A 16,744-nucleotide genomic window follows, 5' to 3' on the forward strand; every position below is an offset into this window, starting at 1 on the left:
TAAAATATTTGGCTGTAGCAGAAGGCAGTTTGTTCGCCGAAGGGCTGGAGAGCGGGTACAAGAATGAGTGTCTGCAGGCAACAGTGAAGCATGGTGGAGGTTCCTTGCAAGTTTGGGGCTGCATTTCTGCAAATGGAGTTGGGGATTTGGTCAGAATTCATGGTCTCCTCAATGCTGAGAAGTACAGGCAGATACTTATCCGTTATGCAATACCATCAGGGAGGCATCTGATTGGCCCCAAATTTATTCTGCAGCAGGACAAGGACCCCAAACATACAACCAATGTCATTAAGAACTATCATCAGGGTAAAGAAGAACAAGGAGTCCTGGAAGTGATGGTATGGCCCCCACAGAGCCCTGATCTCAACATCTCACATGGGATTACAGGGCTGGCCTGTAGTGTAGTGGTTACATGTAACATGAAGAGACAGAAGCATTTGAGGCTGCCTAAATCCACAGATGAACTGTGGCTAGTTCTCCAAGATGTTTGGAACAACATACCTGTCGAGTTCCTTCAAAAACTGTGTGCAAGCATACCTAGAAGAATTGATGCTGTTTTGAAGGCAAAGGGTGGTCACGCTAAATATTCACTTCTTCTGTTCATGCATTTTATTAATTGATAAAAATAAACTATTAACATTTCTATTTTTTTTAAAGCATTCTTATTTTGCACAGAACTGTATATTTTCATGTTCGCAAAGAGAAGTTATTGTAGTAGCTGTAGTCACATAATGATAAAAAAAAGAAAAGAAGAAATCAGAGCATGTCACTATTTTTTCTCTGCCATCTCTTTAAATTGCCTGGAATTAATTTCCGTGGTCCTTATAAGGTATTTTAGGGCCGTCAATTTATGCCAATTATACATTTTGTGCACGTGCTTTTTGTTTACGATTGGCATTTATCAACATGCACACAACATACACACAACACACAAAAAAAAGCTGTGTCTACTCCTCTTTCATGAATCCTGCGCAAATATTTGGTTTGTTTCCAAACACACATACATTTTCATACGGATTTCCAAAAATATTCCAATGAGGCCCAGTGTGTCTAAGTGGATAGGCTCCAGCAGCAAAAGTCCAATAAGTCTAATAAATACCTAATAAAGTGCTTGCTGAGTGTATGTATACAAGGCTGTAAGGTATGTAAGGCTGTTATGTGTGCTGTTAGTGGATTATGTATTATGTATATATATTATTTATTTATTATTATTTATTATTATTATTATTTATTTTCATCATTGGCTAGGTGCTGCAAACCCTGCCTACCCACACTGCATGTTCGTGCTCTAGAGCCATGATCTCAGTGCTACTAATCTGTTCTTGTTGGGCTGTAGAGCCATGATCTCAGTGCTACTAATCTGTTCTTGTTGGGCTGTAGAGCCAGGATCTCAGTGCTACTAATCTGTTCTTGTTGGGCAGTAGAGCCAGGATCTCAGTGCTACTAACCTGTTCTTGTTGGGCTGTAGAGCCATGATCTCAGTGCTACTAATCTGTTCTTGTTGGGCAGTAGAGCCAGGATCTCAGTGCTACTAACCTGTTCTTGTTGGGCTGTAGAGCCATGATCTCAGTGCTAATCTGTTCTTGTTGGGCTGTAGAGCCAGGATCTCAGTGCTACCAATCTGTTCTTGTTGGGCTGTAGAGCCATGATCTCAGCGCTACTAACCTGTTCTTGTTGGGCTGTAGAGCCAGGATCTCGGGGTCGGAGGGGAGCTCGTCCTCGCCCTCCTGCACGGCCTGGTTGTAGCGGTAAAAGACGTAGCTGCAGAAGACCTCCTCGCTCTCCTGCACCACGTGCTCTTCTGGAAAAAGCCAAAACCAGGCAGTGGAGAGACACATTCTGCCAACAGTTCATACAGTTCCACAAAGCCCCTCAACTGGTGTAGCCTAGTCATTTCACAGACCCCTTGAATATAAATATTCTGTGACATGAATGGTCGGTTTCACATACACAGATTAAGCCTAGTGTTTGACCAAAAGAAAAGAACATCGCCATTAAACAAAAGTTTTTTAGTCTAGGATCTTGTTTAATCTAGATCAGGATGGTTCTGGATTCACAATAAAAAGTACAGAAATATAGGGATAAAATAAAGCCAAAATAAAAAAATTAAATAAGATTTTTCTGGCCATACTTGCCTTGCCAATAAATATGTTTTACTGGCCTTGCCAATACATCCCTGTTTTACTGGCCTTGCCAATACATCCATGTTTAATGTTATAGCACTCAGCTTTCTACATTTATTAGCAAAGCAGAAGAATATATAGCAAAATATTTTAACTTGATTACCTCATTATTAAGTGGAGTCAGACCTGGGTCAATAACGTAATTGTTTTTGCTTTCCTACAGTTTGCTGTGCTCGTCTGGTGTATTAGAACCCATTAAATTCTTGGTTGGCTCAATTGCTCCAGGCAAGATCAATCGAGCAAAGACAAATATTTGAATCAAAACAAATTACATAATTGCTGATCTTAATATTGCTTTGCTTAAAAGCTAGATAGAGATTATGAACTAAACAGACCACAAGATACTATGAAAATTATTTTTGTCTTTTTGTTCATGAAAAGCACATTAACCCATGCCACATGCCACAGTTTAGGCAAAGGGATATTTTTGATGACTGTAGTACCTCACTTCCTCCAATGAAATAAACCAATAAGCCACAGAACCACATGGATGTCAAATGACCAATCATATGACAACAGGATTTTGCATCTCTATTGTCAGTGATTAAGCAAACTGAAAACAAATATAATTAGACAGCAAACTAACTGGTAAGCAAGGGGAAATATTTTACCCAAAAACTGCAGAGCACCTAACTAAAAGCAGCACACCAGTAAGACAGTGAGGTGGGGAGTATACACTAGCCTGTATCAGTAAGACAGTGAGGTGGGGAGTGTACACTAGCCTGTATCAGTAAGACAGTGAGGTGAGGAGTGTACACTAGCCTTGTATCAGTAAGACAGTGAGGGGAGGAGTGTACACTAGCCCTGTATCAGTAAGACAGTGAGGTGAGGAGTGTACACTAGCCTGTATCAGTAAGACAGTGAGGGGAGGAGTGTACACTAGCCTGTATCAGTAAGACAGTGAGGTGAGGAGTGTACACTAGCCTTGTATCAGTAAGACAGTGAGGGGAGGAGTGTACACTAGCCTTGTATCAGTAAGACAGTGAGGGGAGGAGTGTACACTAGCCCTGTATCAGTAAGATAGTGAGGTGAGGAGTGTACACTAGCCCTGTATCAGTAAGACAGTGAGGTGAGGAGTGTACACTAGCCCTGTATCAGTAAGACAGTGAGATGAGGAGTATACACTAGCCTGTATCAGTAAGACAGTGAGATGAGGAGTGTACACTAGCCTGTATCAGTAAGACAGTGAGATGGGGAGTGTACACTAGCCCTGTATCAGTAAGACAGTGAGGTGAGGAGTGTACACTAGCCTGTATCAGTAAGACAGTGAGATGAGGAGTGTACACTAGCCCTGTATCAGTAAGACAGTGAGATGGGGAGTGTACACTAGCCTGTATCAGTAAGACAGTGAGGTGAGGAGTGTACACTAGCCTGTATCAGTAAGACAGTGAGGGGAGGAGTGTACACTAGCCTGTATCAGTAAGACAGTGAGATGAGGAGTGTACACTAGCCTGTATCAGTAAGACAGTGAGATGGGGAGTGTACACTAGCCTGTATCAGTAAGACAGTGAGATGAGGAGTGTACACTAGCCTGTATCAGTAAGACAGTGAGATGGGGAGTGTACACTAGCCTGTATCAGTAAGACAGTGAGATGAGGAGTGTACACTAGCCCTGTATCAGTAAGACAGTGAGATGAGGAGTGTACACTAGCCCTGTATCAGTAAGACAGTGAGGGGAGGAGTGTACACTAGCCCTGTATCAGTAAGACAGTGAGATGAGGAGTGTACACTAGCCTGTATCAGTAAGACAGTGAGATGGGGAGTGTACACTAGCCCTGTATCAGTAAGACAGTGAGATGAGGAGTGTACACTAGCCCTGTATCAGTAAGACAGTGAGGGGAGGAGTGTACACTAGCCCTGTATCAGTAAGACAGTGAGATGAGGAGTGTACACTAGCCTGTATCAGTAAGACAGTGAGGTGGGGAGTGTACACTAGCCTGTATCAGTAAGACAGTGAGGGGAGGAGTGTACACTAGCCCTGTATCAGTAAGACAGTGAGGTGAGGAGTGTACACTAGCCCTGTATCAGTAAGACAGTGAGATGAAGAGTGTACACTAGCCCTGTATCAGTAAGACAGTGAGATGAGGAGTGTACACTAGCCCTGTATCAGTAAGACAGTGAGGGGAGGAGTGTACACTAGCCCTGTATCAGTAAGACAGTGAGATGAGGAGTGTACACTAGCCTGTATCAGTAAGACAGTGAGGTGGGGAGTGTACACTAGCCTGTATCAGTAAGACAGTGAGGTGGGGAGTATACACTAGCCTGTATCAGTAAGACAGTGAGGTGGGGAGTGTACACTAGCCTGTATCAGTAAGACAGTGAGGTGGGGAGTATACACTAGCCTGTATCAGTAAGACAGTGAGGTGAGGAGTGTACAGACGGGGCTTTCCTTTAAAAAAACAGGTGGGTACAGCTATATGTGGAGCCATTCTTACCGGTATCCGGGGGCAACGAGTCTCCATTTTTCTCATTCTGGTCGGGCTTTAAGGGGTCATCTCCACCCCCGCTGGCCATGGCTCCACCCAGTCAGGCACGTCAATAATGTCCTTCGAATCAAATTACAAATTAGCCAAGGAAGCTGAATAGCTGAATAGCTGTGCGGACGTTTTGAAGTTTCGTAATTCTGTAATTTAAAAAAGATTATAATGAAAAGATAAAACAAAAGCTAAGAAATTAACTGATCTTCATACATTCATTTATATTTTATTGTAAAAAATGCAATCAGTGAATTAGGTATGAGAACACAGTGAACTGTGAATTTAATGTGTTGTGCTTTTCCTCTGATACTGACATATGAGTAGCCTATAGGCCTAAGCTTTAGTTATGTAAACATATCAACTATTGTTGATTTCTTGACTTGTTGATTTGATTCTATGACCATCCACATTGGTCCATGGTTCTGACTTGATTTATACAAATGTTCTAAAGTTCTAAACGATGTAGTCTGCGTCCCAATAACCAAAGTTACTTGTCTGTAAAATATCTCTCTAATGGTGCTGTGTGTGCGTGTGTGTGTGCATACATAGCTTATATGTGTTTGCGTGTGCGTGCCTCCGTCTTAGGGCCCATAAAAAAAGAAATCTTGCATCGGGGCCCATCCGAACTAGCAGGCCCCACAGCCCAGTCGAACATGGAGGTGGTAGTGAGATGGTGAGGGGATGCTTAGCCAGCTGGGGACCTGGATGGCTTGCCATTACTGATGGAACCATGAACTCTGCACTGTTCACTGAGAAAGCCTGGTGATCTGAAGCTGAAGTGTAATTGGGCTATGCAGCAAAAGACAACAGTGCCACATCCCTGCATGCATCCCTCCCCCGGGTGGTGGGGATAAGACGTGTGTGTATTTGGGGTGGAGTGTCTCACTGAAACAATGGAATGTCCCTCTTGATTCCAAGGCCGTGTCCGAATCAAACCACATACATTTACATCCCCATAGTTCTATATCTACTTTAGGGTTGGGTATCGTTTGGATTTGATCAATTCTGGTTCCGGTTCTGCTTATCGATTCCTGTTCTTATCAGTTCCGGATTTGGAATCCAATATGATTAAAAAAGGTCCCATTTTTAGATAACAAAAAACTGTTTACTGTTACTGTTTACCCTACAGTAAAGTATGTTGCATGTTGTTTCATTAAAATAACTCAATATTGTGCATGTTCATTGAGAATGCTCACCACGTAAATGCATACAACACAAATGAATAAAATCACAATTTCCACTAAGTCAAAAAACAAGGTGGCTAAACACACAGAAGTTATACAAGTTTGGCGATTAAAGCATTGATTTCAATCTGGGACTAATAATAAAAATAAAATAAAAATTATTTTTGCATTTTCTTGTTGTTAGCCTACATTTTATTAGATTTAAAAATGGTCACAATCAACTGTTTCATTGAGAAGTATGTTTATTTTTTCATGCACAGGTTCACATTACTGTGGAATTGCCAAACTATCCAGCAAACTGATCTACCTTCATTTATTGCAAGCTCACTAACTAACAACATTATTCCTGTTAGAATTGTTTTATCCTCAAGAAAATGCAAGTTAATAATGTTATATGGATGGAATGTTGACACACAAGGTTGGAGAGCTGGCTAGAACAATGCTTAATAGTGTGTGCATGGAAACTAGTATATGGCTGTATATAGTATATAGTATATGCCATGCAAGGCACCAACCAGTTTGTCAGGAGCATTTGGGAGTTTGGCGTCATGCTCAGCGACACACCCAGGGCAGGATCGAACCGGCAACCCTCTGACTGCCAGACGACTGCTCTTACTGCCTGAGCCAATGTCACCCCAGATCAGCCTTTCAGCCTTTTCAGATTTTTTTTTTCTTTAAATGTAATCAATAATCATACAAGTAATAAATTATAAAAATAAAAAAAATTATGCAGATGGCAAATATAGATGATGAGGTGAAGGTCCATTCTTTGCACAAGGATGGTAGAACTAGCAGGCTGGAAGGGGGGGAGCAACCTCAGTCCACCAGGGACTCCATGATCCATGCCAACACCAAGCCGTGTCCCTCAACTAAAGGATTTGCTATATAGGTACAATCAGAGACTAGACTTAAACGTAGCGAGAGTCTGCTCCGTGAATTTCAGCGGGTAAATTGTTCCACAGGAGCGGAGCTCGATAGTAAAAGGCTCTACCACCTACGGTACATCTACCCACTCTCGGAACAATGATAAATCAAGGCATTTTGGGAACAAAGAGTTTGTGGAGGAATGAAGGGGTAGAGCAAGTGCTTAAGTTAGGGAGGGGAGAGGCCTGAAATGTGAGGCAGAGTACTTTGAAATCAATGCAAAATTGAACGGCGAGATGCTAATACTGGGGTAATAAGCTCAAAGCACTTTGTTCTAGCTAGAATAGGAGCAGCTTCATTTTAAACGAGCTGTAGGGCGTTTAATAAGGTATTTGCACATCCTAACAAGAGGGCATTACAATAATCCAGTTTCCTAATTTTGGCTATATTTCTCAAGTGAAAGAAAGCAATCCTATCCAGTTCTTTTTATATGTGTTCCAAAGGAGAGCTCAGGATTGTGGCACAAAGGTTTTTGATGACTGCACTCAAAGCCACAGAGACACCATCAAGGTGTAAAGAAATGTCAGGCATTTTGTTTCTGATGGACTTTGGGACAAACAACCAATATTTCTGTTTGTAAACCCAAACTGAGAGACTTCCAGAGGGCTTTGCTTTGCTACCGCCTTTTTGAAAATATTTGACAGAAACGGGAGGTTTGAGACAGGCCTGTAGTTAGATGGTTTATTTGGATCCAGGTTGGGCTACCTGAGGACAGGCTTGATAACTGCTATTTTAAATAACCGAGGTTCATGTTCAGATGTTAGGGAGGCACTGTTAAGATTAAGCAATGGTGTATCAATTGCAGGAAGCAGTTGTTTTAAGAATCAGGCATCAAGCAGACAGGTGGATTTTTTAGATGAATTAATTAAGGAAGAGAATTCATTTAATTAAATTGGTATGAAAGAATCTAGGCATATGGCTGGCCTAAAAGACATATCCACTTTATCAGAAACTGGAGAGGCCATGCTGGGGGTAGAGGCAGAGGAAAGATTTTGTATTGGCTCTCTTACCCTTATGATTAAAACCATATAAACTGGTTTAGAAATATGCAATATACGCTATTCTACATCATCTGATGCAGGGTCACCTTCAGTAATTGCTCCCACAGCTTTTTATTCGCCTTGTACAGTTCAAGCCTAATAATCTTCAGCATTCAATGGTTTCCATATTCTTTGCTGTATTGATTTCCTGTTTGGGAAACCCGGGCTTTACCCCACCTTCATATGTGCAGCCTTAAAAATGTCATAATAGAGTCTATTACATCCGTACATCTTATACCACCAATGACAGCAGGTGTAAGTAGCAGCACATTGCTAGTGTGAGGCTACTTTCTATCCCTGGCGCCATAAAACGGCATAAAACGGACCCCTGTCAGATTAAACCCACCTGGAGTGTCTGTGGACTTTTGTCTGGCTAGCAGCCAAGCAGCTGAGCATGCTGAATCAAAACTGTGCAGTGTCACAGTCACTAAAAGACCGTTTACGATGACATACATTTTAATTCCTGGGCATACAAACAAAATGCAGGAGTCAAAAAACATTGTGGCAAATAAATTCACTAGCAGGTAGAGACTTCTAGAGACTGCTAAATATTTAATGTCACTCTCTCACACAGGAGGAGCTGCAGCAGCTGCCCAGTCTCTGGATCTGGATCAAACTGTACAACATGGTAAACTTGTCACTGGGTGATGTAACAGGCACTTGGTCCTTATTTCTCTACAGTCTATAGCAGGGGTATTCAACATTGGTTCTGGGGGACTCGTTTTTGTTCCAAACACAAACAGGATGTTACATTTCTGTTAATTGGGTGCTTTTTATGTTTAGAGGGATTATTTACCTTTTTAAGCCATATTATGTCATAGATGGCTATGCATGCCAAGAAGACCCGTGGTCATGTTGTATTTATTGTGTGATATGGCCAACAGCTGCATAAAGAGGTAACAAAAATATTCAACTAGGCGACATGGCTCAGGCAGTAAGAGCAGTCGTCTGGCAGTCGGAGGGTTGCCGGTACGATCCCCCGCCCGGGCTGTGTCGAAGTGTCCCTGAGCAAGACACCTAACCCCCAAATGCTCTTGACGAGCTGGTCGGCGCCTTGCATGGCAGCCAATCGCCGTCGGTGTGTGAATGGGAGAATGAGAAGCATCAATTGTACAGCGCTTTGGATAAAGGCGCTATATAAATGCCAACCATTCACCATTAAACTGATTAAATTCAGGACTGAGGTGAATCTTCAGGCTCCTAATTGGGTTGTCAAACAAATGTGTATGTTCTTGCAAAGGCTAATTGTTTGGCTTGTTATCATTTGCTTGGTCTTTTAATTCTTAATTATCTACCAAATGTTTTGTTCGGCAAGGATGGTGCAGTGGATAGCACTGCTGCCTCACGCAAGGAGGTCCTGGGTTTGAATCCTGGTGGGCCGGGGTCTCTCTGTGTGGAGTTTGCACGTTCTCCCCGTGTTCGCGTGGGTTTCCTCCAGATACTCTGGTTTCCTCCCACAGTTCAAAGACATGCAGGTTAGGCTGATTGGAGAGTCTAAATTGCCCATAGGTATGAGTGTGTGAGTGAATGGTGTGTGTACCCTGCGATGGACTGGTGACCTGTCCAGGGTGTATTCCTGCCTTTCACCCAATGTATGCTGGGATAGGCTCCAGCCCCCCTGTTAAGCCGGTTAAGATAATGGATGGACAGATGTTTCGTTTTAGTGGGCATGTGTCCACCCCTTGACCAACTAGGAATCAATTGATTCACCACAGGTTGTTAGATGGGTGTCAACCTATCTCCCCAAGCATTCAAGCAGTCTTTCATTCTGGGCCAAAGCAACAACCAACACCATTGGGGTTTTATATCTCAGTGAAGCCATTGCATGCAGGATGTTCTGCCTTGCTGCGGTTCTGTGTTCACAATCGAAGATAAACCTCTGGCTCTCCCCTCAACTTTTTTAATTTATTTTTTTTAATCCATTTTACAATTTTTCATCTCAAAAAAGCTATTCAAATGTTGACTCTGAGCACACTACATATAGAGTAGTGTACAATAATTTGATCAAATTTAGGTCAAAAAGCCTTTTGCAATTAATATCTATGTGAACAGAAGTGAACTTGACCTGTAAATGGTCCAACATTAAATAGAGATGTTCCGATACAATTTTTTCCTTCCCGATACCAATTCCGATACCTGAATTTGCATATTGGCCGATACAGAGTACTGATCCTGTGGTGTTGCCGGTGACACTGACAAGATCAGATCAACTTTCCTTTCTATTTGGATGATTCACTGTGAGATTTTACCACACAGATGTAACAAACATATTGACAGAAACCGTAGAATCTTGACTTCACAATGCACCAATTGACACATAATATTAATAGTTTTAAAACATTTTAAATTAGATGAATACTGAGATATCTTAATCTTTACTCCTTGGATAAATAGCCTAATGAGTATGCTTCATTAATTTTTATGCAGATATCACATAGCAGAAAGTGATGTCCAGTTTACCAGTAGTTTGACCAGGATACACCATGCAATAAGCGATAAGTGAACCAACTGTTACAGATTTAAAACACGCAGACATTCTTTGATAACTATAGCACTTTAGCATTCAATGACTATAGTACTTTAGCATTCAAATGTTTGGGTTCTTAACCCTCTGAAATATCTGCAGATTGCTAGTTTAGAATGGAATCCTTCAATTGCTTTATGAGATTGCTGGTGTTGAAATTGGCAACAGTAGTGCCACCCCTCAAAACTAAAGCCTTGCATGCTCTGCATGTCGCCATTTTACTGGTGGGATTTTCCAGTGTAAAATATTGCTAAATTGCTGACATTTTGCTAGCTCTTACTACACTCTCTGATAGCACCGCATGTGTTGCTGTGTGCCTGAGTAGTGTAAATGAGCGATCATCACGATGAATTATGTGGTATTGGATCAGTGCATGTACACGCGTACTCGCCGATACCCGATCCAGATTTTTGGCCTGTATCCGGGGCATTTCTGATACTGGTATCGGAACAACTCTAACATTAAACATGACATTTCTTAAATTTTTTTTTAAACAAGATTACTTTTTATTTAAATTTTTTACAGTTTCAAAATAAAAATAAAGGAAAAAAGCCCAGAGCAAAAGTTTACTTTTTTAACTCTAACAGCAATGATATATATACATATGAAATTTATCAGCCATTTATCAGCGCTAACATGCCTGCTGTACATCAAAGAGCATGTCCTCACCACTGGGCAGATAAGTTTGAATCTTAAACACCCAACAAATTAATCTTAATCTTAGAGTAGTGCACTGTAGAATTTATTGGCAAAATATAATATTAACTCAAAGGCAATCTACTTACTTACTTTTTCTAAAGCATGCTTTATTTCCAACATGTCCATGTGTCATTTGGGACCACATATCTTGCATCACTCTTTCAACATAGCTTGTCTACAAAGTGTCGATACAAAGCATAGTTTTTAAAATAGTGTGATTAATTCATAGATCCTGCATTAAAATGTATATCATAGAGCGTATATTATGATCTCATTCATATAGGCCTAATGTATTCTGGATGAAAGTCTAAAAGCAGATGCACAGTACAGGCTACAGTATATGTATGTACTGGCCCATACATAATCACTCTATGTATTATTCTTATTATAATAAGATCCGCACAGCCGTTGGGCCCTTGAGCAAGGCCCTTAACCCTGCATTGCACCAGGAGAGGATTGTCTCCTGCTTAGTCTAATCAACTGTACGTCACTCTGGATAAAAGCGTCAGGCAAATGACATGTAATGTAAATTTTATGCAATTATTAATATTTGTCCAAAAGTAATTGACCAATTAAACAAAGTCAAGGTAAACTCCGGTGTATTCACAGTCACTCAATGACTGTCACCCACAAATCACTTTAATTCTCACTGTGGGAATAAATGTTAGTATGTTGTATGTAATAGATCTAATTTATATTGTAAAATAATAAGATGATGCTGTGTTAAATATGATATGAGGTATGAAATGAGAAAGTCTTGTTCTGCACAAACTGAATATAAACTGCGGGGTGGTAGCATGGGGTCAAAGATCTGTGCTGATAAACGTTGATTGAGGGCATTGTTTGCATTAATCTGATCTTTTAAGGCTATCAGAAAATGCAAACATTTATCTTAAAATGTAGTTTTCGGTATTAAAGCCCTTAGTTTTTACACCGAGAGGTTCAATTAATACTTGATAGGTCATTGTAGATATGTATTTAAAAAATATTTTAAATAAATAAATTCTACTAGTTTACAATCATACTTTCAACACAGCCATACCCACATTGCATAAGGAGCAATGTAAGTTATTATGTATACCCAAATTCAATAATGATGTTGTGAGCTCATGATGCTCGATCACCAAGAAAAACCTTGAATTGCCACAATATTAATGCTCTATAGCAGCCTAGCTCCCTTCTGGCAGTGGTGACGGTGTTTCAGGGATACAGCCTACTGCCATTAGCTTACAGCAATAGAAGTCGGATTGATTATGAGGTAATTAACCGATTTGCTAACTGCCATATCCCATCAAAGACCAGCCAAGTTTCTAAACTGGTTTAAAATGGGTTAAGCTGTGTTTTTGACACTTCCTTTTGGTCTGTGGCAAAGCCGGTCTCTAGCTGGACAAACCGAGTGGTAGAGTCAGCTTGTGGTCCACTGGTGGACTAGCTGACTATATATGACAGGGTCCATCAATAACAGTCACATATTGCTCAACTCTAGACATTGAGAGATGTGGCCCGTTGCATTTTCAGTGCCATCAAACCATATTTTAAAAAAAAAACGGCTTCAAAGCTTAGTCGGGAGATGGTAGGCCTAATTGCTATGTCTCGTTTAAATGTTTTAAAACAATATTCCACTCTACGACTAAGACATACAGTACTGTGCAGAAGCCTTAGGCACCCCAGACTTTATTATAAATATGTTCATTTTTTTGTGTGTGTTAGTATAAAAGAACACATTTGAGACTTCCAAATATTCATTTTCCAAAAGATTTAATTTTACAGAGACATTTTTGTATTTAATTTTCAAAAGTAAAATATTACTGTAAGCAATAGACTACTTTTACATAAAAACTTGATCAAGGCTGTCTGAGATCAGAAGCAAGGAGCCAACCAAAGTCCGCAAAAGAAATGTGGCAAGGAGCCAACATCCTTGGAACAACCTCCCTGCTTGTCTCATAGAACTTCTGATCAATAGTGTTGGCTATCTCAGTTTTATGCAGTTTTAATGAAGGGTGGTCACAAAAAATATTGATTTGATTCAGTCTTTAACTATTCTGTCAAATTACTAAAATATAATGTAAAATGTAAAGTATGTTTATTTAGGAAAATGTATTTTCAATGAAAGCATCTTATCTGTACAGAATCTTATACAGGTGCCTCAGACTTTTGCACAGTACTGTATCTTGAGTAAAATCAGAAACTGAATACATCAACATACATGATTGTTTGACGGCGCATGCCTGCCAGGTCTCCCAGAATGCAAGCGACTTCCGGCCCAGATCTTGCCCAGTTCCGCCATTTTAGTTCCATCATTCCGTTCAAAACATTTTAAAAAGTATTTCAATACTACGGACCCAACAGAAGCGCTTCTGCCAGCTCGTCTCCTTTCACTCCTCCTTCCTTTGCTGGAAAGACGACACACTACACACACACACACACACACACTCACACACACTCACACACACTCACACACACTCACACACACTCACACACACTCACACACACTCACACACACAGACAATTACAACTATTATGACACTATGCACAGCATCAGGTCTGCACACTTAACTATTTTTTCTTTCTCCCAACCTCTTTACATTACGAACAACTCTATTCCTTCTTTCCTTGTCTCCTTTCACAACCGTAATCTCGGAGTAATATCATAATTCAGTAGCCTAGTGTTAAAACACAGACTGTGTGATTGAATGAAATATTTGCGACTGTCTGCTAGAGTAGGGGGAGGCCCACCGACCGCCCATATCTCCAAGTTTGCAAAGTTTAATTTGAGTAAAAATTGTAATATTCATTTCATTTTCGCAGCAGCTGTGCGTTTTCTAACAAGGTACAATTCACATCATGGCTTTACAACCAATCAAAAATCTAGTACACAAGGTAGCTAAATAGAACACGTCCGTAAGCAAAAAGGTCAGGAACTACAGTACCAGGACAAATACAAATTTAAAACGAAGATAAAAACATTCCTATGTACAATTTTAGCACATTTTTAGAATAAGAAACTATTATGCATTTGGTGCACTGGACCCTGGCTGTGAAAAGGACACTGATTTGATTTGTGTACATTAGTCTGGGGATTTCCAAAATGCAGAGAAGGTGGATGCTTGTTTTGCCACCCATGTTACAAAATAAAGAACTGTGGTCGCTAAAGTAATGGCATCTTAAAATAGTTCATACAGATGAGCGTTTCAACACTTTCAAATGGTATATCCTGTTGCCATAGCGATTGAAAAAAGCACCGTGAAAAAAGGAATGAACATAAAAAAGCCCACCCCAGATCAACACAAGGCAGTGAGACTTCAGGGGCTAATGTACTGTCAGCCTTTTGGCTGTCTCAAGTCAGTAAACACCCGTTAAATGTCACTTTTTCTACCGTGTTTAGGCCAAAATAAATATCTCACAGGATAGGCCCTGACGACATCCAAGAACCCAGCTAAATACGTTGACAACAGTGGCCCTTGACCTAAAGAAAATACAGCATGACAACACTAACACAGTCCCCAGATCACAATGCAGCATGACAACACTAACACAGTCCCCAGATCACAATCCAGCATGACAACACTAACACAGTCCCCAGATCACAATCCAGCGTGACAACACTAACACAGTCCCCAGATCACAATCCAGCGTGACAACACTAACACAGTCCCCAGATCACAATCCAGCGTGACAACACTAACACAGTCCCCAGATCACAATCCAGCGTGACAACACTAACACAGTCCCCAGATCACAATCCAGCGTGATTACAACGTAACACAGTCCCCAGATCACAATCCAGCGTGACAACACTAACACAGTCCCCAGATCACAATCCAGCGTGACAACACTAACACAGTCCCCAGATCACAATCCAGCGTGATTACAACGTAACACAGTCCCCAGATCACAATCCAGCGTGATTACACCGTAATACAGTCCCCAGATCACAATCCAGCGTGATTACACCGTAACAGTCCCCAGATCACAATCCAGCGTGACAACACTAACACAGTCCCCAGATCACAATCCAGCGTGATTACACCGTAACACAGTCCCCAGATCACAATCCAGCGTGATTACACCGTAACAGTCACCAGATCACAATCCAGTGTGATTACACCGTATCACAGTCCCCAGAACACAATCCAGCGTGACAACACTAACACAGTCCCCAGATCACAATCCAGCGTGATTACACCGTAACACAGTCACCAGATCACTATCCAGTGTGATTACACCGTATCACAGTCCCCAGAACACAAGCCAGCGTGATTACACCATAACACAGTCACCAGATCACAATCAAGCACGCTTACACTGTAACAGTCACCAAGTCACAATGCAGTGTGACATCAGTCTGAAGATTAAATATACAATCGAAAGTGAAAGCATGTGCTTACAATTGTACTTCCTGGAATAGAAAGGCTGTTAACAATTCAACACATACTGACTATTAAAACAATCACATCGGGGTCAAATATGCAGTTGAATTCCTGAAGTCTTTAAAAACCAGGAAACATCAATGTAAAAATTCCCAGGGATCTCAAGAGGGTTTTTGAATTTTTCCAGTCTAATGGCTTAATTCAGGTGACAATGACACATTACAGGAAATATTTTAAAACTTTATCTTTTGGTGAAGATTCAATTCTGAACTGTAGAGTAAAACAAAGGGAGATGGTGTTTTTCAGGATATATGAAATATAGTACCAAATTAAATGCACCGGAGGCACAAGTTGAGTTTGCTGAGTTCTGAGAATGTTTGTCTTCACCAGCGCTCTGCTGAAAATGCAACCAATCAAAACTGTGAATCTCAAAGTCCATAGGCTAGTCCTAGTACTAATTAGTATAAGCAGTTCCAACACACAGAAACCTACAGTCTGCCAGCTGAGCTGATTCAGAGTCAAGATAACCCCCTAGTCAATAACTGTTGTAGTTTTTTTTATTGATACCCTATACATGTCAAATTTTATGGAAGGTGTGTTTTGCTTGATGAATTACAGGCACAATTAAAGTATTCAAGCAACTGGAAAAACTTTTTGCTGCTGCTTCAATTTTTTATGCTGTGAAAGTTAGTCTCATTTAAACCCATCAAATTAGCAATAAATAAAATGGAAAGGTACAATAGGTAATTTTGGACTTCTAACAGTCAAGTGAGGAATTGCAGCAACAAACACGCAACACTGTTTATCCCACCCCTTCTCTGTCAACAGACTGATGTTGAAATGCCTTTGGCCGTGGCAATTAGAACCAATTTTCATTGAGCTTGAATTAGCCTATTGTACAGCTATACAATGTTTTGGTACAGAGTGCCACCCAGTCAACTGTATATTTTGAAACCCAAATTTAAGGACTATAAACACAGGCAGAGGGTGAGTCAACATGTCAGTGAGCCTTTTTCAATGATAGGAAGGGATTTACAATGGTCTTGTAACAATGTTCTAACACTAAATATTTACCTATTGTACCTTTAATAATTTTGTTCTTTTGACTGCTCAAGTTAACTGACAAGATATCACTGCAAAATATGTACACAAGTAGCACAACGTATGACACTTTAACAATGAGAAACAATGGCACTCTAATGCTGGGCTGAATAAGACAGAATGGCACTCTTCTGCTGGGCTGAATAAGACAGAATGGACAGAATGGCGCCAGGCACTCGGTCCTGGGGTCCTCCTGTGTTTATTTTAATAGGCTGTTAATATTTCTTCATGAGATGCTTTCA

At 40.7% G+C, this 16,744-nt stretch overlaps 1 protein-coding gene across 1 annotated transcript in view; it reads right to left on the bottom strand.

The window, feature by feature from the left end:
* LOC133138844 (bcl-2 homologous antagonist/killer-like) overlaps positions 1-16,744 on the bottom strand; it is a 29,764-nt gene that overhangs the window by 11,052 nt on the left and 1,968 nt on the right. The window contains exons 2-3 of the mRNA XM_061257945.1: positions 4,619-4,729; positions 1,666-1,801 (exon numbers count right to left, since the gene is read on the bottom strand). Of these exons, the coding sequence (XP_061113929.1) occupies positions 1,666-1,801; positions 4,619-4,697 (215 nt within the window). The 5' untranslated portion in view covers positions 4,698-4,729. The remainder of the gene's footprint in view (positions 1-1,665; positions 1,802-4,618; positions 4,730-16,744) is intronic.

This window comes from Conger conger, chromosome 10 (genome assembly GCF_963514075.1).
Source record: "Conger conger chromosome 10, fConCon1.1, whole genome shotgun sequence".
NCBI lineage: Eukaryota > Metazoa > Chordata > Actinopteri > Anguilliformes > Congridae > Conger > Conger conger.